Raw genomic sequence first — 25,033 nt, forward strand, 5'->3', positions numbered from 1 at the left:
CGGTAGGCGGGGCTGCACTCTCCCCGCAGCCGCCGCCGCCGCCGCCGCCGCAGCCGCCTCCTGGGCCGCCCCGTGTCCCCGGTGGAGCCGCTGCCGCCGCCGCCGGAAGCTCGATGCGGACGGAGCCCGGCCCGGGCCATGGGGATCCTCAGCATCACAGACCAGGTCAGCCCTCCTGCCCTTCCGCGCTTCCTCCTTCAGTGCTCTGCGCCGCCGCCACGCGAGCCCGGGGATGTGCGGCCTAGACTGGGCCAGAGCCCGGGGACCGCAGCTCCCGCCCCGCCCCATGCCGCGCTCCCCTCAACCGAGCCGGTGTCCTTGAGGACCCGGCAACCGGCGGAGGCACCGCGGAAACCCGCTGCAGCCGGGACCCCCACGGCGGAGCCCCTTCAGCGACGTCCCCCCCAAAGGTTGCTGCTCCCCCACCCCCACCGCGGCTCCGCTACGGCCGGCTCCCTGAATGCGGGTTCTGCTTGCAGCCGCCCCTGGTCCAGGCCATCTTTAGCCGAGATGTAGAGGAAGTGCGTTCCCTCCTCTCGCAGAAGGAGAACATCAATGTGCTGGTGAGTTGGGAGCAGGGAGGATGGCGAGCCCCGAATCCGGTGATGTGGACCGCTCGCTTGGGGCGGCTCCGGTCTCTGCTCAGATGAGGCCGCAGCTCTTTCCACCCTGGGGTGTGAGCCAGCTCTGCATTTGGGATGGAGAGCAGCAGGTTAGTTAGGCTTTGGAGTCCAGGTCTGTGGGTCTGAGGATGAGCAGAAACGGTGTTCTTCTCTGAACCATTGGGGCCTGCAGCGACCCCAACCCCTCCTGGAAACAGGAGCTGGCTTCGCGGCCCTGTGGCCCTGACTCCACCCTCCCTTAAGGTGCTTATCTTTGACGCTCTGTACCAGGTTTAGAAGGATCCTGGAGCTCTGAGACTTGGGCTCGGGTCCTTGATAGTTTCCCACCAGCCGCTCCTCTTTTCTGCTTTCTCAGGACCAAGAGAGGCGAACCCCATTGCATGCTGCTGCCTACGTAGGCGATGTCCCCATCCTCCAGTTGCTACTGATGTCAGGTGAAAGTGGGGAGCTGGAAGGTGTGGCATCTAGGGAGGGTGGGGGAGGAGTCTCTTTGATATCCAAGGATTGATCTCTGGTACGTGGTCCCAGGTGAGGCACCAGCCCCATCCAGATTACCTGGCCTGGTTACTGGCTTCCTTCCCACCCCCTCCCCACCTTCCATCAAAATAGGCAATTATATCCCTACAGGTGCTAATGTAAACGCTAAGGACACACTGTGGCTGACCCCTCTTCATCGTGCTGCTGCCTCCCGAAATGAGGTATGGGCCTCCTACCTTTTTTAATCCTTCTGTGAAGGATGAGTTGATTTAAAGTGGTGGTTAAAGGTTGGAGAGCCTCAATCCTCTGCCCTACAAGCTGTTCCACCCCAGGTAGGGAGGAGACCAGTTCTTGGCCCCTCCTTCCTATCCCCAAAACCAGTTGGTAAGGGGGCTGAATGCTGCCAGCTGATGTGACGTCAGGGAGAGCTTAACACTGCGCTGGCAGACTGCGGGGGCCCTGCTGCCACGCCTGAGTGACTCATGCCTCCCTGGGGGGCCACCTTGAGTCTGATCCCCCTCTGGGCACTGAACTCTCTTTCCTTGTGAGGGGGGATGGGCATGGTGATCAGTTACATCCCTGTCCCTCAAACATTGTGAAAGTTGACAGCACAGGGGCCAAACATATTTCATTTGTTGGGTCCTATACCCTGTTCCCAACACCCCTGAAAAGATGCAAAAGGAGACCCTTCCCACAATTCAGTCATCACTGCCTCCAGCCACCAGGGGGAGGGGCTGAGGCCAGTGGGAATGAGGTGGGTGGTGGTTAAGGCATTTTAGCCTCAATTTTGGAGAGGAACCAGTATGTGTTTGCTTGCTGAGGTAATGGAAATGATTTTAGTGCCTATGGAAGGGCTAAGGAGCGTGTTCAGCTCATTAATGTAGCAAGGGTATTTAGTTTTCCTGGAAGTAGTAGGGGTTGGGAAGTATGGCTCTGCTTGTGTAGATTTGCTTGGTAATGGATATGTATAGTAGGGGAAGATTCTCAGGGTCTGGATTAGCGAGTGGTACAAGGTGACACGAGGAAAGGGTCCTTGTTTTCCTCAGCAAGGTAAGGAAGACTTTAAGCTTTAAGAAGATCCGGAAGTTGGGAAGTAGATACAGAAAGACTAGATATGTTAGAAAAATGAGGAGAGACTTTCTGTGGGGGAATGGGTCATGTGTGCCATGCTGACCGATCCCTCCTCCATTTCCTGTTGTTTTACCCTCTCATTCCCCTCTGTCTTTTGCTGCTCCTCAACAGAAGGTGCTGGGGCTGCTGCTGTCACATTCAGCAGATGTGAATGCCCGGGACAAGCTGTGGCAGACACCACTGCATGTGGCTGCGGCCAACCGGGCCACCAAGTGTGCTGAGGCTCTGGCACCCCTGTTGAGCAGCCTCAACGTGGCTGACAGGAGTGGGCGCAGCGCTCTGCACCATGCCGTGCATAGTGGGCATCTCGAGGTGAGGACTGTTGTGACCTAGGCCAGCCCAGTACTGGCCTTTCCTTATCTTCCTGTCACCTTTTCCAGCTTCTGGGCCTTCAGGCCTGGGAGAGAAGCAGCCTAGATCACTATAAACACCCTGGCTCAAGCACCAAATGAATGATTGGACTAGATTGAAAGTGTTGATTTGAACTTCAGGAGGCTGACAAACCCCCTGATGTTGCGTGCAAAATTTTGGCATAAATGTCTTTTTCTAAAGAAAGAGAAACACATTTCCAAAGCCTTATAAGAGTTTAAGAACCCTTAAATCACCTGAAGAGATTCCCTTGAGTTTCCCTGAAAGTTTAAGGTCTGTTTGGTATCTCCTTCTCAGAGCCTGCTTTTGCTATTTCCTTTAGTCCTCCATGTTATGCTCAAGAACCAGGTTGCCTCAGTCTTCTTAGGAGATGAGGCCTCTGCTCCTAGGTAGTTATCAGCATGAACCTGGCACTGAACAGGTTTGTTTTATATCCTGATACAGACAGTGAACCTGCTTCTCAACAAAGGAGCCAGCCTGAACGTCTGTGACAAAAAGGAGCGGCAGCCTCTGCACTGGGCAGCTTTTTTAGGTGAGAGAGAATACATGGGAAAATCAGGAATTTGACATTTAGGATTTGTAGGGAAGGGATATGGGCTGCAGTCTTTGGAGAGAGGAGCTCCGGGCCATAGAATACACTCTACTGGGTGGAACCTGTGGCTCAGTGGGTAGAGCGCCGGCCCCATATGCCGAGGGTGGCAGGTTCAAACCCAGCCCCGGCCAAATTGCAACAAAAAAATAGCCGGGTGTTGTGGTGGGCGCCTATAGTCCCAGCTACTTGGGAGGCTTGCCTAAGCCCAGGAGTTGGAGGTTGCTGTGAGCTGTGTGACGCCACAGCACTCTACCGAGGGTGATAAAGTAAGACTTTGTCTCTCCAAAAAAAAAAAAAAGAATACACTCTACCACCTTGAGAGTATCCTTTCTTTTCTCAGGGCATTTGGAAGTCCTGAAACTGCTGGTAGCACGGGGAGCAGACCTTGGCTGCAAGGACCGCAAGGGCTATGGACTGCTCCATACAGCTGCTGCCAGTGGCCAGATAGAAGTGGTGAAGTACCTGCTTCGGATGGGGGCTGAGGTCAGGGTGCGGAGCATGGGGGCTGGGGAACTGGGCAGGCAGAGGGAGGTCAGGGTCTATTGTGCCAGTACAAAGGTGCTGGGGGTGACAGTGTGGTTTGGAGGCTGGGAAGATGTGAAGTGTCTGAGTTATACTTACTGTAAGTAATAGCGTCTCCTTCAGTCCTTTGAGTCAGGAACCAGAGGGGACTGAGGCAGTCATTGGATTTCTGGGACTCTCTAGGCTATATGTGCCAGCTTCCACTTTGTTTAAACTGATAACTTCCCTTACCCTCACCCCTGGAAATCCAGATCGATGAGCCCAACGCTTTTGGAAACACAGCTTTGCACATCGCCTGCTACCTGGGTCAGGATGCTGTGGCTATTGAGCTGGTGAACGCAGGAGCCAATGTCAACCAGCCAAATGACAAGGGCTTCACTCCACTGCATGTGGCTGCAGTCTCCACCAATGGCGCTCTCTGCTTGGAGCTGTTGGTCAATAACGGGGCTGATGTCAACTACCAGGTGCCTGAAGGGATGAGGCTTAGACCAGTGGTGAGAGGAACCTGGCTATTGGGGTCCAGACCATGTCTGGATAGCTTTCCTGGGGAACTGTCCCCTTGCCTCCTGGGTTGATTAGACCTTGCTCAGGACTCAGGAGTGTGTGGGCTGAGAAGATGCCCATATGATCTCTGTGTCCTCAGATGTGTGTCCTTTGAAGGGGGGAACAGGGAATTTTCTGCTCTGCACTGAAAAAAAAAACCTACCATGTTTCTACAGAGCAAAGAAGGGAAAAGTCCTCTGCACATGGCTGCGATCCATGGCCGTTTCACCCGCTCCCAGATCCTCATCCAGAACGGTAGGGGCTGCTGAGAGACTTGTGCTGTCGTCTCCTCCTCCCCCAGGGAACTCATCCCTAGAAGCCCCCTACTTGCCTTCTTCCAACCTCTTGTAGTCAGGATAGGTACTTGGAACTCTGGAAATGGCCCTGTTCTTCCCTGCCAGCCTCCTAAGGCCTATAGACCAGATAATGCATGTAGAGGGCTGGGCCTGGCACCAGCTGCTTAATAAACACTAGATGGTAGCTGACCAGTAGAGTGGTCTTAAACCTGAGCTCTGCCTGAGTTTGTGTGTGCCCTTCTCTCAGGCAGTGAGATTGATTGTGCTGACAAGTTTGGGAACACACCACTGCATGTGGCTGCTCGCTATGGACACGAACTACTCATCAGCACCCTCATGACCAATGGCGCGGATACCGCCCGGTAAGTTGGGGGCCCCACCCCCACTTCTCGGCTCTTCAGATCTGTACAGACAGCTCACATCAAACACAGAGGCACAAAGAAGCTTGCCAAAGGGAAGCTCCTGTCCTGACCCCTAAGATGGTTGTGGGCCACAAAAGAGAGTCTATGATTAGTCCTTCCTTAGTCCATGGACTGAGTCCCTCAACTTCTTCCCAGGCGCGGCATCCATGACATGTTCCCCCTGCACTTAGCTGTTCTCTTTGGATTCTCTGACTGTTGTCGTAAGCTGCTTTCCTCAGGTATGTCCCAACTGGCTGGGGCTCAGGCAGGTGGACAGGAGAGCACAGGCCTTTGCCTTTCTGCTTCATGCTCTCAGATGTGATCTGTGGCTGGTCTGCCCCTCAGGTCAGCTGTACAGCATTGTATCTTCACTCAGCAATGAGCATGTGCTTTCAGCTGGGTTCGACATCAATACACCTGACAACCTTGGCCGCACCTGTCTTCATGCTGCTGCTTCTGGAGGGTGAGCTCTCTTTTCTCTCAGGCCTTGAGAAGAGAGTGGACAGGGGTCTGAGCCCCTCATTCTTGCCTGCCTTGATCTATGCCCCATCTGACAATGAGAGCAGTCACAGCAGAAAGGGCTGTTTAGTTCCATCTTGCCTCATCCCCTCCCTCAGCCTATGGCTGCTCCTTGAGGTTCTAACTCATCTTCCTTTTAGGAATGTTGAATGTCTTAATTTGCTGTTGAGCAGTGGAGCTGACTTGAGGAGGAGAGACAAATTTGGAAGGTGTGTTAATATGCAGGGAGTGTCTGATGAGATAGAAGATGGTAAAGGGAGGAGAATGTTACAAAGCAGCATTTGGATCTGTCCCTGATTCTCTTATCCACCCTGCTTCACTCCTTCCCCAGGACCCCACTGCACTATGCAGCCGCTAATGGTAGCTACCAGTGTGCAGTGACACTGGTGACTGCTGGGGCAGGCGTCAATGAGGCTGACTGTAAAGGCTGCTCTCCTCTGCACTATGCTGCTGCCTCCGACACTTACAGGAGGTGAGACTCACACTTTGGCCCTTCTCAAACCCATTCGCATCCCTGAACCTCCCCCGACCTTTTCTCTCTCTTCCCTAGAGCGGAACCCCACACACCTTCCAGCCATGACCCCGAGGAGGACGAGCCACTGAAGGAGTCCCGCAGGAAGGAGGCTTTCTTGTAAGAGGAGACCCCTGGGACGTGTTTTCCCCATAGTGCTGTCTTTGATCTACCATTCTAATCCCACCTCTCTGATTCTTCATCACCACTTCTCTGCTGCCATCCTGCTGGTCAGTCAGCAGTGGTATTTTCTATTTATTTTTATTTTTTGAGACATAGTCTCATGTCGCCCTCGGTGGAGTGCCATGGTGTCACAGCTTACAGCAACTTCAGACTCTTGGGCTCAAGCGATTCTCTTGCCTCAGCCTCCAAGTAGCTGGGACCACAGGTGCCTGCCACAACATCTGTCTGTTTTTGATTTTGTTGTTGCACTTGTCATTGTTTTAGCTGGCCTGGGCAGGTTCGAACCCTCCAGCCCTGGTGCATGTGGCCAGCGCCCTACCCACTGAGCTACAGATGCTGCCATGAGTAGTGTTTTCTTTCACATTTTTCCTTCTTTCTTTTTTTTTTTTTTTTTTGAGACAGAGTGCCATGGCATCACAGCTCATAGCAAACTCCAACTCCTAGGCTCAAGCAATTCTCTTGCTTCCCAAGTAGCCAAGACTATAGGCACCCGCCACAACGCCCGGCTATTTTTTGGTTGTAGTTGTCATTGTTGTTTGGCAGACCCAGGCTGGATTCGAACCCACCAGCTCTGGCGTGTGACTGGTGCCTTAGCTGCTTGAGCTACAGGTGCTGAGCCTGTTTCACATTTTTTCTTAGCAGTCATCCCACCTCACCTCCCAAGTTACTGGGATTGCAGGTGTTGAGTCCCAATGCCCAGCTCCTATCAGTGTCTTTTGAGCACTCTGGATCTGACTCAGAGTGGGCAAAGAAAAAAGTATGAGACATAGTTCATTCTCTCAAGGTACTAGTAGATGGTCTTCTTGAGAAGATCAGAAAAGCTAAATGCACAAAATCATTTATTCCACAAGCATTATTTGGATAGTTGCTTACTAGGTTGTAGGTATTGTGCTAAGTACTAAATTTATGCCTTTTGAAAACTAATCTCTTGGGAAAAATAAAGAACACTTACAATTAAGATAATAATAGGGGAAACTAGATATGGCATATATGGGAGCTCTCTGTACTATCTTCACAATTTTTCTATAAATCAAAGATTGTCCTCAAATATAAAGTTTACTTTTTGCCAGTTACAGTGGTGTGTGACTTAGTCCCAGCTACTCAGACAGCTGAGGTTAGAGGATCATGCGAGCCCAGGAGTTCAAGGCTGTGGTGCACAATTATTGCTCCTGTGAATAGTGACTGCACACCAACGTGGACAACACAATGAGATTCCCATCTCTAAAAAAAAAAAACAACAGGGTTGGTGTTTGTAGTACAGTGGTTACAAGGCCAGCCTCATGCACCAAGGCTGGCAGGTTTGAACCTGGCCCAGGTCAGCTAAACAACAATGACAACTGCAACCAAAAAATAGCTGGGTGTTGTGGTGGGTGCCTATAGTCCTAGCTACTTGGGAGGCTGAGGCAAGAGAATCGCTTAACCCCAAGAGTTTGGGCTTGCTGTGAGCTGTAACACCACAGCACTCTACCCACCATGGCACTCTACCGAGGGCGACATACTGAGACTCTGTCTCAAAAAAAAAAAGCCAAGTGTGGTTGTTCATGCCTGTAATCGCAGCACTTGGGTGGCCAAGGAGATTGGATTGCCTGAGCCAGAGGGAGACCCCATTGCTAAAAAAATAGCTGAGTGTTGTGGCGGGTGCCTGTAGTCCCAGCTACTTGGGAGGGTGAGGCAAGAGGATCGCTTAAGCCCAAGAGTTTGAGGTTGCTGTGAGCTGTGATACCACAGCACTCTACCAAGGGTGACCAACTGAGACTGTCTCAAAAAAAAATTAAAAAAGCGAAATCTTGGGTAGCGCTTGTGGCTCAAGGAGTAGGGCACCAGCCCCATATACCCGCGGTGGCGGGTTCAAGCCCCGCCCCCACCAAAAAACTGCAAAAAAAAAAAAAAGCAAAATTTTTTTCTTTTCCTTTTTTTTTTTTTTTTTTTGTAGAGACAGAGTTTCACTTTATGGCCCTCGGTAGAGTGCCGTGGCCTCACACAGCTCACAGCAACCTCTAACTCCTGGGCTTAAGCGATTCTCCTGCCTCAGCCTCCCAAGTAGCTGGGACTACAGGCACCCGCCACAACGCCCGGCTATTTTTTTGTTGCAGTTTGGCCGGGGCCGGGTTTGAACCCGCCACCCTCGGTATATGGGGCTGGTGCCTTACCGACTGAGCCACAGGCGCCGCCCGCAAAATCTTTTTCTTTAAAGTTTTACTTTTGGGCAGGTGTCGTGACTCAGGCCTATCTTGATAACACTTGGTAGCAGGAGGCAGAAGGATTGCTAGAGCTCAGGAGTATGATAGAGTGAGCTGTGATGGTGCTGTTGCACCGTGGCGTAGGCAACAGAGGGAGACCCAGCTAAAAAAAGAAAAGTGGTTTCTTTTTTGTTTTGTTTTGATTTTTTTTTTTTTTTTTTTGAGACAGAGTCTCACTTTATCGCCCTCGGTAGAGTGCTGTGGCGTCACAGCTCATAGCAACCTCCACCTCCTGGGCTTAAGCGAGTCTCTTGCCTCAGCCTCCTGAGTAGCTGGGACTACAGGTGCCCGCCACAATGCCTGGCTATTTTTTGTTGTAGTTTGGCTGGGGCCAGGTTCGAACCCACCATCTTGGTATATGGGGCCAGTGTCCCACCCAATGAGCCACAGGCGCTGCCCAGAAAAGTGTATTTTTCAAAAAGAACACTAAAATCCAAGAGGCTCACCTGTGTAACCTTTAACAGGTTACTTACCGTCAGTGCCTCAATTTCCTCAACCACAATAAATATAAAAATAGTATCTACCTCGTAACATCACTAGGAAGATTAAATTATTTAATACACATGAAGTGCTTAGAACAGTGCTTGACTCATAGTCCTAGATGCTTTATCATTACATATTACTACCACAATTATTGTGACTATGTAAGAAGGCTGCTAAGGGTGTCCGGAGGAGGAGACACCTTCCCCTAGGAAGACTGGGGAAGGGCTTCCAGAGGAGAGGAGCTAGGACTGAGTGTGAGATAATAGGACTTCCTCAGATGGGCTGGGAGGGAAAGGCATCCTAGGCAGGGCTCCATGTACCCAGTGGGGGAAGCATGGGGATCAGTGGGAAGGTGACAACTGAGCATTGTGCTCAAGGCTCTTTAGGAGAGTATTCCAAAGACAGAGGCGTCATTGAAACTAGAGGAGTGGAGGGCAGACCCTGAGAAGGTAGTAGGACCAGAGATGAGGCTGAAGAGTGGGCAGGATACAGAGAGCCTACCTAGAGCCAAGGGTGGGTGCTGGCCGCGTAGGCCTGGAGGCTCTCTGGCCCTCCCAGAACTGTGCCTTCCTGGGCTGGTCCTGTCCCTGACTTACAGTCTACCCCTGGCTCCCCAGCTGTCTGGAGTTCTTACTGGATAACGGTGCAGACCCCTCCCTGCGGGACAGGCAGGGCTACACAGCCGTGCACTATGCAGCTGCCTATGGCAACAGACAGAACCTCGAACTGGTATGTCATGACCGGCCTGGAGAAGGGAAGGTAGGGGCAGGGCACAGAGTCTTCCTTTGGGTTTGCTGATTCTGGAACCAATCAAATGTGGTTGAATCAGAGGCCAAAGTTCTACCATTACACCATGGAACCGCCCCCTAAATGTGGTTGGATCAAATGTGGGCTTTAGATCCAGGGGCTTAGGGGATTTTGGGGGTGGGGGGCTGGGGTCATATCAAGAGAGTTCCAAAATCTCATTACCTACATTCCTGTCCATTACAGCTCTTAGAAATGTCCTTTAACTGCCTGGAGGATGTGGAGAGCACCATTCCAGTCAGCCCTTTGCACTTAGCTGTGAGTCCGAAGCTTTTCCTCTTGCCTTCTTTGTCCTGACTTGCCCCCAGGACCACACAAAGGGGCTAGCACTTGTGAATGCATCCTTGTTTCTGCCTGCTTATGGGGATGCAAGTAGGCAGTTGTCTGGAGAGGGGACGAGTGCAGTGCATGGTAAGATGCCTTGCAGGGCCCAAGGAGCTTATAGAGATAATGCCCATGGGCCCTAAGAGCAGTTGGAGCGGGATGGAGACGGGGGAATGTCCTGAACTATGTTTATTGGACCAGGCCTACAATGGTCACTGTGAAGCCCTGAAGACACTGGCAGAAACGCTGGTGAACCTGGACGTAAGGGACCACAAGGGCCGGACCGCGCTCTTCCTGGCCACTGAGCGAGGCTCTACTGAGTGTGTGGAGGTGCTTACGGCCCACGGTGCCTCTGCCCTCATCAAGGAGCGCAAGCGCAAGTGGACGCCCCTGCATGCTGCTGGTCAGTCTCCCCTGCAGGCTGCTGTCCCACGCTTGCCATAGGAAACACACCTGAGTGTGGTTGGGGGTAGAGTGAGGAGCATGGAAACTTGAAGCCCTGATTTGTAGCTTCTGATCCTCAAAGATTTCACCCTGGCCCAGATCTTCCCGTAACTTCCACCCCTGAGTCCTTTAGGGTTGGCCTGCCTTCCTTTCCTGACCCTGCCTTGCTCCCTTTTTCTCTAGCTGCCTCTGGCCACACTGATTCCCTGCACTTGCTGATCGACAGTGGGGAACGAGCTGACATCACAGATGTCATGGATGCCTATGGACAGTGAGTATGGGCCAGGGATGGGGCACAGGTTTTCCAATCCTTGCTGGACCCTGACCCTTTCTTCTGCCCCCTCTGTAGAACCCCACTGATGCTGGCTATCATGAATGGCCATGTGGACTGTGTGCATCTGCTGCTAGAGAAAGGGTCCACAGCCGATGCTGCTGACCTCCGGGGTCGCACCGCCCTCCACCGTGGGGTGAGTACTCAGAGGGGGAATTCTTCACAGATGGGCCCCCACGTGGGAGCACAGGACCCCCGCAGTAGAGCATCAGACTGTCTAGGTGACGGGCCAGGATTTTGTGCCCAAGGTCTTCCTGGGCCTTACTGTGCTTGCCCCAGGATGTGTCCTGGACATCCTGGGCTGATTCCCCAGATGACCCTGCTTCGTAATCACCTATGACCCCGTGCTCCTCGCTCAGACTTTGCTCAGGATTGGCTCTGTCCCATCAGATATTGATAATACCACCCAAATCTTTGTTGTCAATAACTTGTCCTAAAGGCTCTTCCTCCCGCAGGGAATTTTGATCCCTTAGTCTCTTTCTTACTCTCTACTTGGTTTTTTATTCCAGAGCTCCAGTGGTAGGTTCCACTATCCTGATTGTTAACATACAGAGTCAAGGAAGCAGGCTATGATCCCTGATTTAGAACCACTGTTGTAAAGACAAGGATGGGAGCCCTGGAAGTGTTTCTTACCCTTGGGCCAGCCTATAGCAACTGGTCAGTGGGAAGGGGGTAGCTTCTTACCCCTGTCATATTCCCACATCACCCACAGGCAGTGACTGGCTGTGAGGACTGCCTGGCTGCCCTGCTAGACCACGATGCATTTGTGCTATGCCGAGACTTTAAGGGCCGCACACCCATTCACCTGGCCTCAGCCTGTGGCCACACTGCAGTACTGCGGACCCTGCTGCAGGCTGCTCTTTCCACAGACCCCCTGGATGCTGGGGTGGATTACAGCGGATACTCACCCATGCACTGGGCCTCCTACACTGGTACTGGAATGTGTGTGGGATGTGCAGGAAGACACATGGGTTGTGGGTTGGACCTGGGTTGATCGGGAAGTGGATTAGAATGTCAAGAGACAGGACAGAGGCCAGGTGCACTGGACACCTGTACTGACTCACACCTGTAATCTGACCACTTTGGGAGGCTGAGATGGGAGGATTGCTTGAGCCTGGGAGTTTGAGACCAGCCTGGGCAACATAGTAAGACCACATCCCTAAAAAAGGAGAAAAATAGGACAGATGTAGGGAAACTTGTCATTTCTCTCCATCATCACTCTTTCTTCCTCATGCCCAGGACACGAAGATTGTCTGGAGTTGTTACTTGAACACAGCCCATTTTCATACCTGGAAGGAAACCCCTTCACTCCTTTGCACTGTGCAGTGTAAGTCTTCTGTGCTGCGTCAGCCCCAGGGGACTGTTCTGGACCTGGCTTAGGACAGGTAGTGCATTTCCCTCGTCCCTCCTGATGACCCCTCCTCTTGCCCCAGAATTAATAACCAGGACAGCACTACAGAGATGCTGCTGGGAGCTCTGGGTGCCAAGATTGTGAACAGCCGTGATGCCAAAGGACGGTGAGTGATGGGAGGCTTGGGAGAATCACAAGTTGTGTCTGGCTTCGTCTTTCTGCTCAGGCAGAAGTCTCCCTATTTCAGTCTGCCCTGACTCCCACCCACAGGACCCCCCTTCACGCCGCTGCCTTTGCGGACAATGTCTCTGGACTCCGGATGCTGCTGCAGCATCAGGCCGAGGTGAACGCCACTGACCACACTGGCCGCACTGCGCTTATGACGGCTGCCGAGAACGGGCAGACTGCTGCTGTAGGTGTGTAGGGGCCACGGGCACAAAGGAGGGGCTCCTCTTGGGTATTAGCTAGACGAGTCAGCCCTGTCTGTGGGGCCTTGCTGGGGCCGAGGTTCAGGAAGCAAGAGGGGTGTCTTTGGATGTCTCACCCTCTGTGAATGGGATGCAAAGTATATGCAGAGTGGAGGCGGGAGAGCCAGGGTGCCACCCTGGAGGGAGGTGTAGATCCTTCTGTTACATTTCTCTTGTAGAATTTCTGCTGTATCGAGGAAAGGCAGACCTTACTGTGTTGGACGAGAACAAGAACACTGCTCTCCATTTAGCTTGTAGCAAGGTGCCGCCTGGGGAGTTTGGGGGTGCTGCTTAAGGGACATGGCTTGATGAAGGGGTGTGGGCCTTGGTTGCAGAGAGTGCTGGAGCGGAAGTCAGGATGTCTAGCGTATCTGACTGGGGGGGCCCCTCTTTGCCTGCCAGCTACCCTCCCCAACTCCTACCCTCTGGCCTTTCACACTTCTACTTCACAAGTCTCCACTCTCTGTTCATCTCCCTCAGGGCCATGAGAAATGTGCCCTCATGATCCTGGCAGAAACCCAAGACCTTGGCCTTATCAATGCTACCAACAGTGCGTTGCAGATGTGAGTGCCCAGGGAAGGGGGCTCCTGGCTGGGGGAGGCAGGTGGGTGAAGAGAGTGGCCCCCACTCCAGGGGATCTTTGGGGCCTGCAGTGTTTGTGCAGTGCCCTTGCCGCCCTGTCTGGGATTGGAAGGGCAGCTTGGCCTTCCATTGACTTCTTGCTCCTTTGTCCTTTCTTCCAAGGCCACTCCACATCGCTGCCCGGAATGGTCTAGCTTCTGTGGTGCAGGCCCTGCTGAGTCGTGGGGCCACAGTGCTGGCTGTAGATGAGGAAGGTGAGGGGGGTCCAGAGCCTCTCCCAGGTTTGGGGTTAGGAACATTCTTAACCTTGCAATTAAAGAGGTTTTCTTTCCAAGGGTGCTTGCCAGAGCAGGGGCCCAACACCAATGCTCAGGAGTCTCAGAGAGCCGTCTGATGGAGCTAGTGAAGCCAGCAGAGTAGGGGAGACGGTCCACAGCCCCTAGGCTTTTCTCTCCCATGCTCTGCCCTTTACCACAGGAAGAGAATCTCCTTCCTGGGCCCTCCTCACCATTGAATTCTGACCATGATGGGTGCTTCCCCGCCTTGGCGCCTCTCTTTTTTTTTTTTTTTTTTCAGTTTTGGCTGGGGTGGATTTGAACCCGCCACCCTGGTATATGGGTCTGGCGCCCTAGTCCTTGAGCCACAGGCACCACCATGGTGCCTCTCTATAGATAAGAGACTTTAGGGCCCTGGGGAGGGTGGATGGGCACCCAGAATATGGGGCCCTGTGCCTCAGTTCTTCCCATTTCCCCTGCAGGTCACACCCCAGCACTGGCCTGTGCCCCCAACAAAGATGTGGCAGACTGCCTGGCCTTGATCCTTTCCACCATGAAGCCTTTCCCACCCAAGGACGCCGTCAGTCCTTTCAGCTTCAGCCTGCTCAAGAACTGTGGCATTGCAGCTGCCAAGACGGTGGGTGGCTGTGGTGCCCTGCCCCATGGGGCCTCCTGCCCCTACAGCCAGGAGCGGCACGGTGCCATTGGGTTAGATGGCTGCTACTCTGAGTAGGCTCCCTCCAGTGTCCCTCCCCTTGCTGGTGGCTTGATATCTTATTCTATTTATTTAGAAAAAGTCTAAACATTTAGGGCACTTTAAAGGAGAACACGACTGGTTAGAGTGGGCGCAGGGGAAAAGAAGCACTGGGGAGCAGTTGCTCACTCCTTTGCCACACCATCCTGACCTGGCAGGGGTCTGGGACAGACAGGGAGCACCCCAGGCCCTTGGTACCCCCAGGGGAGCCCCTTCTGCCAAGTGTCCCAAAATGATTGCTAACTGCCTGGCTCCCCCTCTCCTAACTCCATCTCTCAGTTCCCCTTTCTGCTGCCAGCTCCTCCCATTCTTCCCTCTGACTCTCCTGTCTGTGTCCCCTTTCCCCTTCAGCCCTACTGCCAGGCAGACCCTCTCCTTTTCTTCCATACCCATCACTGCCTCCCTACTTGGTCAGCCCCTCCTTCCCTGCAGCAGTGAGAAGCCTTAATTTCTGGTACTGTGTGAGCACTCTGGGGGTATCCCCTCCCCCTTCAGGGGCAGCTAGAGGATGAGGGGGGAGGATATTTAGCACTGGGGCCTGGAGCTTTTCCCCCACTTCTATACCCCAATGCCCCTAAAGTTCAAATGCAAAACACTTGAAGCAGCAACTACTGTACCTGGCCCCAACCCCCGCACCCTCCCCCGCTCCTCATATGCAAATCAAGGGCTGGTTCTGCCCCCACAGCCTGCCCCATCCTTCTTCCTTCCCACTCCTGGCCTGCCCCCCTAACCACGCACTTTAACCTTGCTTCTTTCTTTTAACTTTTTTTGGAAGGGCAGAGCCTGTGGCCATTCCCTCCCTGGCTCTCCTCTCCCTGAACTTTGAGGCTTGTCATGAATTTTTAAGTAAGCATTTTATCCTTTAAGGGAAGAAACAAATTAATTTCCTGCCCATTTCAAAACCACAGTCCTAGTATGTCCTATGTGTTTCAGGCATGTGTTTGCATGTATGTGGGAGGACTGTGTTCTTCCTCCTGTGCCCTCTAGTCCCATAGTTCCTTTGTGCCCTGTCTGCCTTCACCTTCCGTTATGTCCAAGAGTACCCACTGCCCCCAGTCACTCCTGATCTGAAGCCAAAGATGGTGGGAGGGGCAGGGCAGGCAGGGACAGTGGCTGCTCGGGACCTAGCCTTCCCTCCATGTGAGGAGGGAGTTCTGATCTAAGGAGAGATGAGTAGATACTGACAGTTGGGTCCTGTCTTCCCAGCAAGGGGAAAAAGATGGGCTAGAGCTTAGGGCTGCACTGATAAGAGTTCTAAAAGTCACATCCCTAGAGCCAAACTGGGCTGGCGTGAAGAGGGGGCAGTTTTCTCTAAATGTAGCATTGAATTTGGCCCTGGTCCCTTTAAATGCTCTGTCCATCCATCTCCTAGTTAAGTCTCCTGGATAGTTGGACCCACTCCTATAACCCATCGTTCCTTTCCTCACACTCAATACCTCAGCCAGGGGCCAAGACACAGAACTTGAATAGAGGTCATGCCCCTTCCACCCCCACAGTGCATCCTTGCCCAGTTTGGCTGCCATCAGTATTGTCCCCTGAAAACTGGACAGGCTTTGTTTACACAGTACAAGGTCTCCCCCTGGGGATCCCTCGGCCTCCTTCCCCCACCCAAGTTTGCATTATTTACAATCCTACCCAGTTTTTAGTTGTGTCCCCTGAATGTCTTGCCACCCTTGCCAAGGGTGTGCTGAGGGGAGAGGGGGCGTCCTGGGGATCACTCCCTCCCTGACAGATACCCTTAACCATACCTCATGCTGGTTCCCTGAAGCCTGGGGTGTTTGTCCAAGTCCATGTTTTCATGGTCCCTTTCTATCTCCTGTCTCTGTCTTGCTTCTCCTGACCCTGAGCTCCTAAACCATTTCAAGGCTTCCAAATGACCATTATTGGTGAGAAGGTTTATGCAGCTTTTAGTTCTTATTTTTGTTTTCAAAGCCAAAGGGCCTTGCGACGCCCCTCTTTCCCACTTCCCTTCACACCCTTTCCTCCCCTTTACGACAATCAATGTGACCTCTCTTAAGGGCTGCAGCCCCCTATCCCCAACCCTGCTTGTTCTGCAAAGCTTGCCCCTACTTTAGTTCTCTCTCTTAAAATCTTCCCATTCCATCCTCTCCCTCTCATCTTGGTGCTGGGAATTAGGTGGTGGGGGGCAAGGGGAGCAGGGAGATGGGTCCTCCAGAGAAGAGACTTGGGGTATCAGTCGTGTTCTCCTTTATCAATGTTTGGCAATGACAGGAAGAGTCTGAGTATTTGTCAGGAGCCCCATTGTCTTGCTAGATGAGATTTCTGGTGGCTGTCTGTTCCCTGCTACCCCTCAGCACATCGTCAGCAGTGCTGGGGAAGGTGGTAGGGAGTCCTCTGTCCCTCCTCACATGGCTGTGAGGAGGCCTGGGGACAAGCAGCCTCCTCTCCTATGCCAAAGGAAACCCCATCCCCCACCCTGGGCTCCCCAGCCCCTAGTGTTTTTTGAAGCATTTTGACCATTCTCATGGCCACTGCATATTTATTTTAATATTAAGATTTTTTTTAAAACTCTTTGACTTAAACGGGTGTGGAGAAGTAAAACAGGCAGAATGCCCCCCAATCTTAAGAGGGTAGGGTGAGGAGGGAACATCTCCTTCCCTTCGCCCACCCTCTTCCCCGCCCCCTCTCCCCATCACAGCTCTAAAGCACTTGCTTCAAGTAATAAGCACTTTTGTGAAAAGGCCTATTTTAAGTGAGGACCCTGGTAGCAGCCCAGGTCCCAGCAAAGGAGACAGAGCGAGGGCTACATAGGAGACAGGGAAACAGACATGCATCAGAGGGCGAGATGAAAGAGCCAGTTTTTAGTTTCTGATTTTTGGGGGGATGTTTCTGTTTGGGTGGTGGCTTTGGTAGGGTTGTGTACTATTCTTCAGAAAAACAAATGGCACAAACTGTGGGTCCTAGGATGGACCAACAGACCCGGGTCACTGCCACTGTCCAGCTGAGACTGATGGGCCACCTCCCCTGCCCCGTGGCCCCCTGAGCCATAGGACTGCTAAAAACCACTGAATGTACAGCCCAGGTTGGGGTGGGGAGCAGCCCCTGGGGGAGGGGGTTTCTCCTTTTGTTTGGTGCTGTGGGGGGTGGGAGAGATGAGACTGAGGGACTGCCACCCCACGTAGATGTGTGGGGTGGGAGGGGCTGAGGAGGGTCTACCTCCCTCTCCAGCCCCAGCGTGGCCCCTCTTCCTTCCTCACCCTATCCGTTTTGACTGTAAGTCCAGCTCACCTTTGCCTTCAATATGTAACCAAAGGAAAACTCAATACTGTTTCCACCGCTGTCTGCCCACCCGAGCACCTTCTTACTCCCTAGACCTAAAAGGGGAGAAGAGGCTGGGGGTGGGGCAGGTGGGGCCAGAGTGAACGGTTCTGTAGCTGTACCCCCAAAACCTTCTCTGAGGTCTTGGAAAGGGTCCTGAGAGGTGGGGTTGGGGCCAGGTTGGCGGGGCTAAGAGTAGGCACACTCTGTATGTTAGGCACATGAGTGTTTCCTCGTCTAAATGACTCCAGTGGGGAGGCCCCTTCTTCCTTCTCAGCCATTTCTCATCCTCTCCCCATACTCAAGCATTCATCCCCGCCTCGCCTTCCCACCACAAAGGAAAATAGCCTTACAGACCCTAGCCCAGAAACCCTACTCCTGGGGCAAACCAGAATGGGCCCCCCCATACCGCCTAGCTTGAACCCTGCCTTTTAAGAAGGAGGGATAAGGAACAAAGCAGCCCCCTTCCCCTCTAATTGTGTCTCTAGCGCTCTGTAACCTTGACCCAGGTCGGGCAAGGGTGGAAGTAAGGAATCTTTGAGGACCAAGCCCAGTGGTCTGGGAAGAGGGAGTAAAGAGGGAAGAGTCTGACTTGGGGAGTCCCTCCTCTCAACCCATCCCCTAGAGAAGCGACCAAATCCCAGAGTTGGGAGGAAGCTGAGGTGGGGAGGGGCTGCTCTTTGAATTACTTGAAGGTACTGACTCCAAGGCTGCTGTTGCCCATGTAGGTGTGAGGGGGATGCTGTCACTGCATTTGGGAGGGCAGAGGATGGCAGGTGACAGAGGAACTCCCCCTTGGCCCTCACTCACTCCTGCTAATCCCTTCTCTGGGGAACCTGGAAGCCTGGCTTTGCCCCCCAGGGAAGGCAGGGAAAACCTCCCCTCCCAGCCCACCCCTCACTCTGGGCACCCTCTCCAATTGCACTAAAGTAGCTGTTGTGCCAGTCTTACCCCACACCGGGGGTCGGGGGAGGTCTCTGCTTCCAGTCTTTTCCCCCACTGCCTCTGTTCCCATCCCAGACAATCTCCTCGTTCCCCTGGTATTCCTGGATAGCTCAGCTTTGTGTGTGTGTGTTTGGGGGGTGGGAGTGGGTTCTGGCTGGAGTGGGTCTGGCAGGGGTTTGGGAAGGGCTAGGGGAAAGATGGAGAGTGAAGTCTCCTGCCCCCTTCCCCAGCTCCAAGCCTCAGAAGCCTGGGAGGGAGAGCTACTCTCGCCATGTGTCTTGCAGATGTGCCAAAACGGGGTGGGGGGAGGGGAGGGTGCCTGGCAGAGCAGCCCCCAGGGTGGCTCTCTCAAAGCAATACAGTTCCCCTGCTGGGGGGACAGCAAGACAGGGGAGAGGGTTGGGGTGGGGACCTGGGGGTTCCCCATGTACAGCTGTGTATATTCAGGGGTGTTCTCTGTCTGGTACCTGCTGTGGGCATCCATGTGTGTGTGAACCTCCCCTTCCCCACGCCCTGCATGACCTGTGATGCTGCAGACACCACCATCCTGTGTGCAGGTGTGCGTTGGGGGGCACAGAAGGGCATGTTCCATGTCTGCTCCACCCTCCACCCTGTAACCCATGTACTCGGTTGTAGGAAGTAAAGAAAACTGAGCACAATTCACTGGATTCTAGTTGAATCTTTCTCTAAGCAATTTACCCATTCCTGCCCTCCTCTTGCCCCAGATCCACCTGTGGTGCTAGTGTTGTGTTGGGGTGTTAGATGTGGCGGGCAGCAATAAAGGGCACATCTGCCCAGTCCTGGATCCCCAGGGTGCTGAGGGCAGCAGGAAAAAGTGGGGACCCTCAGTACATTTGCCCCACCCCTCCCCCTCCTCCCTGGGCTAAAGCACAATGCTCTCTCTGCAGACTGATGCCCCTCCCCCCACACCCTCCAGCCCCTACTCACGTCCTTTCCAACCTGCTTTGACTCCTCCCACCACACCCCGGTTTTCTATGCTGTTTTGGTGCAAGTACAACTGTCGTAGTCATGGCTTTGGGATGGGTTCTGTTTATTAAAATCCTATTGCTCCTACTGGCCCTGTGTCCCGCCTCCTTTCCTGTGGTTGGGGGGAAGGAAGGGCAGCCCAAACCCCTCTCCACCCGCCCTCATCAGCCATCAGAGACCAGGGACAGGAGCTGGTCCTCCAGCAGGGCTATGGTGAACATGAGGCTGCCCCCCAGCAGCAGCCCCAGCCCCTGCAGCAGCATGTGGAGCGTAGAGAGGGGCTCAGGAGGACGAAGCAGGGCTGGTAACTGAAAGAAAAAACAAATATTGGGATTCTGGCCTTGTCTCTGACCTCCAAACACAAGAGAGAGGGTGTCAGAATGTCTCTGCAGCCCTGCCCACCGGCTGTGTCCCTCAAAGTGGGCCTGTGGACTGACAGGAGCTAGGAAGGAAGACGGATACTGCCCCTCCTCCACACCCGCCTCCCCACTTCCCTTGGTTTCTCTGCTCTACCCCACACCTCTCACCATGTCCACAAGGGCCACATAGAGGAAGACCCCGGCAGTGATCCCAAATACCCAGGGAGTGAGGGGGACAGGGCCCAGGCTGAGCCCCACCCCCAGGGCAGCACCCCCTAGTCCCAGGGTTGCAGACACTAGGCTCAGGAGTAGCAGCCGGCGAAAAGGCAGCCCTGCCTGGAGCAGCATGGCAAAGTCACCTGTTAGGGAGAGGATAGGATTGCAGGAAATAAGCCAGGGCTGCCTCTGGCACCCACCAGCCTCCAGGTTCTACCCTGGGAAGGTATCTCCTTGCTGGAGTTCACCCCACCCTGCTTCTGCTCTTCTTACCCAGTTCGTGGGGCAGCTCATGGCAGAAGACTGCTATGGTGGTGCTAAGGCCACTAGGGAAGCCATCAGAGAAGGCAGCACCTGGGTTCAGCAGGATCACAAGTTGTCAGTCCAGAAGAAAGCTTCAGGAGCAGGCTCCCATGTCCCTCTGTAGCCCTCCCAGCCTCCTGGTCATCCTCTCCTAGGAGCCCTAGCCTGCCCCAACCTGCCTCCTTCCCTCCCTGCATACCTATGGCCAGCCCATCAATGAGGTTGTGTAGTCCATCTCCCAGGAGGACCATCCAAGTGATACTGGTTCCACCTTGGTGCCCATGACTGTGTCCTAGGTGCCTAGGAGGGGCTGGGGCTGGTGGGGGCCGACTGTCCTGCTCCTTCTGGCCCTGAGCCCCTGGCTCTGAAGGAAGGATAAGGTCAATGCTGGTGGCTGCAAGTGAGGACTGTGAGCCAGGAGTCTGCTCTTCTTTTCTCTCCTAGTCACCTGGAGCTGCTTCTAGAGGCTGAAGGGCCATCCCACTGCCATCCTCTGGGTCCAGGTTTGGTGTTGCGAGGTCCCTTCTTTTTTGCCTGCAGTACCTCTGAAATAGGAGGGATCCCTCCTGGTGGAGGCAGCACCAGAGCCAGGGGCTAAGGTGAGGCCAGGCCACAAGCTGGGAAAATGAACACCTGGCTCCACCTCTGGCACCTGGACTGTTCTTTGGTTCCCAGGTTGGCACCTCCTGTTTCTTGTTGACTTGAATTTGGAAGAGAAGGCCATGTGGCCAGAAGTCCTGGATCTATGCTTACAGAGCTCCCCACACCCTGTCAGCTTTTGGGTCCTGCACAGTCAGGCAGGCCCCAGACATCTGGGAGCACTCCCCTCACCTCCTGGCTTCTTTGACTGGTTCTTGGCTAGGACTCTGGCCTTGACAGTAGGAAGAGAAAAGGGTGTCACAGAAAAGGGTGTCACTCACTGGCCTGAGTCCTCGGTGCCGCAAAAGCCCTAGCATGTTCTCCAGCACAAAGAGCAGGAAGAGGCCTCCGAGCACAGACAGCTCTGGATTCAGGTCCTCCTCTGGTCCTCCTCCAGGTCCTGTGTGCTCCCTCTCTTGTGCCTGGTAGAGAGGAGGTTAGGGCAGAACCCAGAAGTCCTTGATGGGGTAATGGGATGTAGGAGGTGACCCAAAGTGGGAGGCAATGCCCTATGGCTGGGGATACCTTCGATCTGTGTAGGCCATCTGCCACTAGGGACAGGGGTACAAGGAAGGGGCTTCACATACGTGCGGCAGCAGGTGTAGCAGTGCGTCCCCACAAAGAGTGCCCACGGCCAGGGCTCCCAGGAACCCCAGCAGGGGTGGCAATAGATGAGGTCCCAGGAGCCTCAGCAGCAGTAGGGAGAGGGGAGCAGGGAGGCTGAGTAACAGGACTGCCAGTGTGCTATGAAGCAGGGCTGGGAGAATCGGGCTGAAGTTAGGCCAGGGCTGAAGAGGGGCCCCAGAGGGAAAGCAGGGCAGAGATGTGCTGCAAGAAGAGGCAGGCCCCTAGTGAGCCTCTCTCTTGGCATGGCCCCACTCCCTACCATGATTCAGGGTGCCCACCACCCACTCCTACTCACTGACCAGATAGCAGATCCCTGGGGGGTGCAGGGGCTGGGGCTTGGATGCAGACTCGGCTGTCGATCTGATAAAGCAGTGCTGGACACAGCAGAGCAAACTGACGAGGGGTCAGAGGAGCAGCGGGGCTCAGGCCAAAGTTGACCAACAACTGAGAGCCGTTCAGACACTGGGGAATGGAGTTGAGGGTCATACATTGGGGAATCACTCAGAACTAAGACTCAGGTCATTAACATCTGTCCCTCCATTGCATAGGTCTCTCTGAAGGTCCCCTTTGCTCAAGCTGGCAGGTGCATCAGAGACTGGGGAGCAAGGGTACTTATAATCGATGTGTATTAATTATTAGTGAATATTCAGTCCAATGCATATATTCAATTCAATGCAAACTGAGTGCTGGTGAACCATGCCATCATTTCCCTCTCTGTCAAGCCCTGATCATTTTGTTGATTTCATGATGGAGCTAGTTGGACAAATGGAGCACTCCATGCCAGAATCTTGGAAGGGAAAAGAACCTGAAATGTCATCCAACCTCCCTCTTAACAGCTTTATCACATGTTCATCCAGCTTCAATTTGAATCCTTCCTGCAACTTGGGGCACCCACTGGACCTGCTTCAAGGTTAGGAAGTTTTGCCAAGTGTAGTCCTAAACTGGGTCTTGGAGCTCTGGGTATAGCTCACTTGCTCTGAACCCAGAGGGAACATATTTCACTATTGCAATAATATACCCCAAGGCCACACTGGGATTTTTTTTTTTTTTTTGAGACAGAGTCTCAAGCTGTTGCCCTGGGTAGAGTGCTGTGGCATCATAGCTCACAGCAACCTCCAACTTGGGCTCAAGTGATCCTCTTGCCTCAGTTTTTCTATTTTTAGTAGAGACAGGGTCTTGCTTTTTGCTCAGGCTGTTCTCAAACCTGTATCCTCAAGCTAGCCACCCGCCTCAGCCTCCCAGAGGGCTATGATTACAAGTGTGAGCCACCGCGCCCAGCTAACACTGGGATTTTTTTGAAGTAATTATTACATTACTGATTCTAAACATCTCAGGCTACCTAATCCCATGGGTTAGTTCCCCCTCTTTAGATACCATCAGACTCACGTCCTCATTCAGATGGTCAGCCAGTGAGTGGTCCAGCAGCAGAAGTCTGTGAAAGAGGCCCAGGCCGGAGGAGGCTGGCCCCTGGGGTAGGTGGGAGGCCTTTGACTCCTCCAGATCACCCCACCCTGAAGGAGCCAAAGGCATCCCTGCCCAGACATGCACACTCAGTTCAGGGTCTTGAGGCCTGGAACAGATGGGATAGCACAGTCTTTCTCTTATCTCAGAAACCCACCTTGGAGGTGCCCAGGGAGCTTAGGGGAAAAGAGAGGACCCACCACTGGCTAGAGTTCCTGAGACCCAGAAGTCATGGCATGTAAGCGTCTAGGAATTGGGCCATGGGAATGACAGAAAACGAAAGGACAGATGAAAGTGCTACAAATTGGAAGCCAAGTCAGCCTGGAGACGTTTAACATTGGGACCAAGAGCCAGAAATGTAAGGGCTTAGGGACTTGGAGGAAGTTGAAGGCAATACGTGCAAGCCAAAGAGCTGGGTTCTGAAGAACTTGTAACTCCAGGGGTCTCATTTATGAAGCCAAAGCTAGGCAACTGCGGACTATTCTAAACACTGACGGGAGCTGGAGGATGTGGCACTGTGGAGGGGAGGGGCTAATACCTGTGTGTGGAATTGTCTGCGGCTGGGGGTGTTGCCCTCCCTGTCAGAGGCCCATGGTGACCCAGGCGAAGCCCCTGAACTCGGCCCAGCCCCAGGTTGTGAAGAAGCCGGGCCAGGCCGCCTGCAGTCAGCGTCCCATTCTCTCCGTACAGACCAAACAGCTGGGCCAGGTAGTGGTTCTGCTCCTGCTCTGCAGGGCCAAGGTTAGGGACTGAGCCCCTTACCCAGCCCAAGACCACCCCTATACAGAAACCAGCCAGTAGACGACTCATTGGGGACCCTGTCATTGCTGGGAATGGCTCAGAGGCTCTGGTTCCAACTTCTATTACCCCTGGAACATCCTGAGGACTGCGCCCTGGAAGAACAAGGTGAAGTGGGTCAAAGCTACTGCTCTGCTGTCCAGACCAGGGGAGTATCATTCCCTGCACCTGCCTAACCACCCCCACAAAGTCCAGCCGCAGTCCCCACTGCAGCCTCCTCCTCACTCCCCACTGCCTCTATTTGGAGCAGCCTCTCCTTTGCCAGTTTGTTCCAAGAGCACCTCCTTGACCCAGGACTAACCAACTATCCCATCTCTCAAACCCCCCACTGGCAAAAAATTGTGTGTCCACCTCAGGTGTCCTGTCAGGCCTTGCTGTAGATGTTGAGGTTCCTGAGTCAGAGAGGGTAAATCCAGGTTCAGACTGTGTGCCCAGGTGGAATGGAGGCCACGTCATATAGAAGGCTGAGATGGACAAGTTCCCCCCCCCCCAGCCCACCTGCCTTGGGGTGGAGTCAGGGGCGGGGCCAGTGTGGGAAGGCCCCCGCATCAGAGAGGAGTTAATGGTTCACTGTCTCTGGGGGTGGGGGTCAAAGGTCAGTCTCTGCTGGGGCCCTGAATAGGGAGGGGCCACTATCTTCCCCCGGGAAAGCCACATGGCTGAAGAAAACTTGGGCCTTTTTTTTTTTTTTTCCTTAAAAAATTCCCCACACCCCTAACCCAGTTAGTACCATTTTAGCCTTTTCCTGCATATATTCCCACTCCACCTACCTAACATCTGGCACTGAACTTCATGTTCAACCCCCATCCCCATGTTCCCTGGGAAAGCTGGACCTGGGTGTCCCTACTGTGGGGAGGAGGGGGAAGAGGCAGATTAAGTGGCAAGCCCAGATGCACCCGTAGAGAAAGACTGTTCCCAGTGATTTCTCACCCTGAGAACACTAGAAAGTCAGAGCTCTAAGAATCAATGACCAAGAAAGGGGAAGTCCTGGTGGGGAGGGAAACAAGTACTGGGGCTTGCCCCAGATGTCTGATCTGGCCTTACATCAGGCAAGCAAAGCCTGATTGGGGCGATTAGTTCAGAGGGTCCAGGGTGGCATTACCTCACGGCAGAAGACAGGAAGGACACCCAGAAGGGGGACACAGCCTTCTTGGTTCTAGCTGGGGTGGGGGAGCAGGCAGGCGGGCAAGGGTCACC

General features: G+C 53.7%; 2 protein-coding genes across 11 annotated transcripts; one reads left to right on the forward strand and one right to left on the reverse strand.

Annotated features, from left to right (window-relative positions):
- Positions 1 to 19,520, forward strand: ANKRD52 (ankyrin repeat domain 52). The gene is made up of 28 exons (XM_053555957.1): positions 1 to 165; positions 480 to 563; positions 979 to 1,057; positions 1,251 to 1,321; positions 2,343 to 2,543; positions 3,045 to 3,132; positions 3,533 to 3,675; positions 3,966 to 4,178; positions 4,434 to 4,512; positions 4,801 to 4,915; positions 5,111 to 5,193; positions 5,300 to 5,417; positions 5,614 to 5,682; positions 5,805 to 5,945; positions 6,024 to 6,104; positions 9,508 to 9,619; positions 9,881 to 9,952; positions 10,220 to 10,421; positions 10,646 to 10,733; positions 10,812 to 10,929; positions 11,506 to 11,725; positions 12,033 to 12,120; positions 12,227 to 12,310; positions 12,415 to 12,560; positions 12,791 to 12,873; positions 13,092 to 13,174; positions 13,356 to 13,447; positions 13,951 to 19,520. Exons 1-28 carry the CDS (start codon positions 139 to 141, stop codon positions 14,199 to 14,201), a joined length of 3,231 nt encoding a protein of 1,076 aa, XP_053411932.1. The 5' UTR covers positions 1 to 138; the 3' UTR covers positions 14,202 to 19,520.
- SLC39A5 (solute carrier family 39 member 5) lies at positions 19,481 to 25,023 on the reverse strand. 10 transcript variants are annotated; one of them, XM_053555968.1, is made up of 13 exons: positions 24,939 to 24,977; positions 24,607 to 24,682; positions 24,188 to 24,259; positions 23,577 to 23,931; positions 22,964 to 23,147; positions 21,877 to 22,039; positions 21,538 to 21,707; positions 21,232 to 21,372; positions 20,760 to 20,928; positions 20,511 to 20,675; positions 20,282 to 20,362; positions 19,961 to 20,151; positions 19,481 to 19,741 (listed from the first exon to the last, which is right to left on the reverse strand). In XM_053555968.1, exons 4-13 carry the CDS (start codon positions 23,861 to 23,863, stop codon positions 19,598 to 19,600), a joined length of 1,695 nt encoding a protein of 564 aa, XP_053411943.1. In that variant the 5' UTR covers positions 23,864 to 23,931; positions 24,188 to 24,259; positions 24,607 to 24,682; positions 24,939 to 24,977; the 3' UTR covers positions 19,481 to 19,597. The 10 variants fall into 10 exon arrangements, with proteins under 10 accessions (XP_053411943.1, XP_053411938.1, XP_053411942.1 ...); XM_053555963.1 differs by lacking the exon at positions 24,188 to 24,259 and having other exon boundaries at positions 24,939 to 25,011; XM_053555967.1 differs by lacking the exon at positions 24,607 to 24,682 and having other exon boundaries at positions 24,939 to 25,009.
- Positions 25,024 to 25,033: the final 10 nt, after the last annotated feature.

Source organism: Nycticebus coucang, chromosome 12, assembly GCF_027406575.1.
Source record: "Nycticebus coucang isolate mNycCou1 chromosome 12, mNycCou1.pri, whole genome shotgun sequence".
In the NCBI taxonomy this organism is placed as follows: Eukaryota; Metazoa; Chordata; class Mammalia; order Primates; family Lorisidae; genus Nycticebus; species Nycticebus coucang.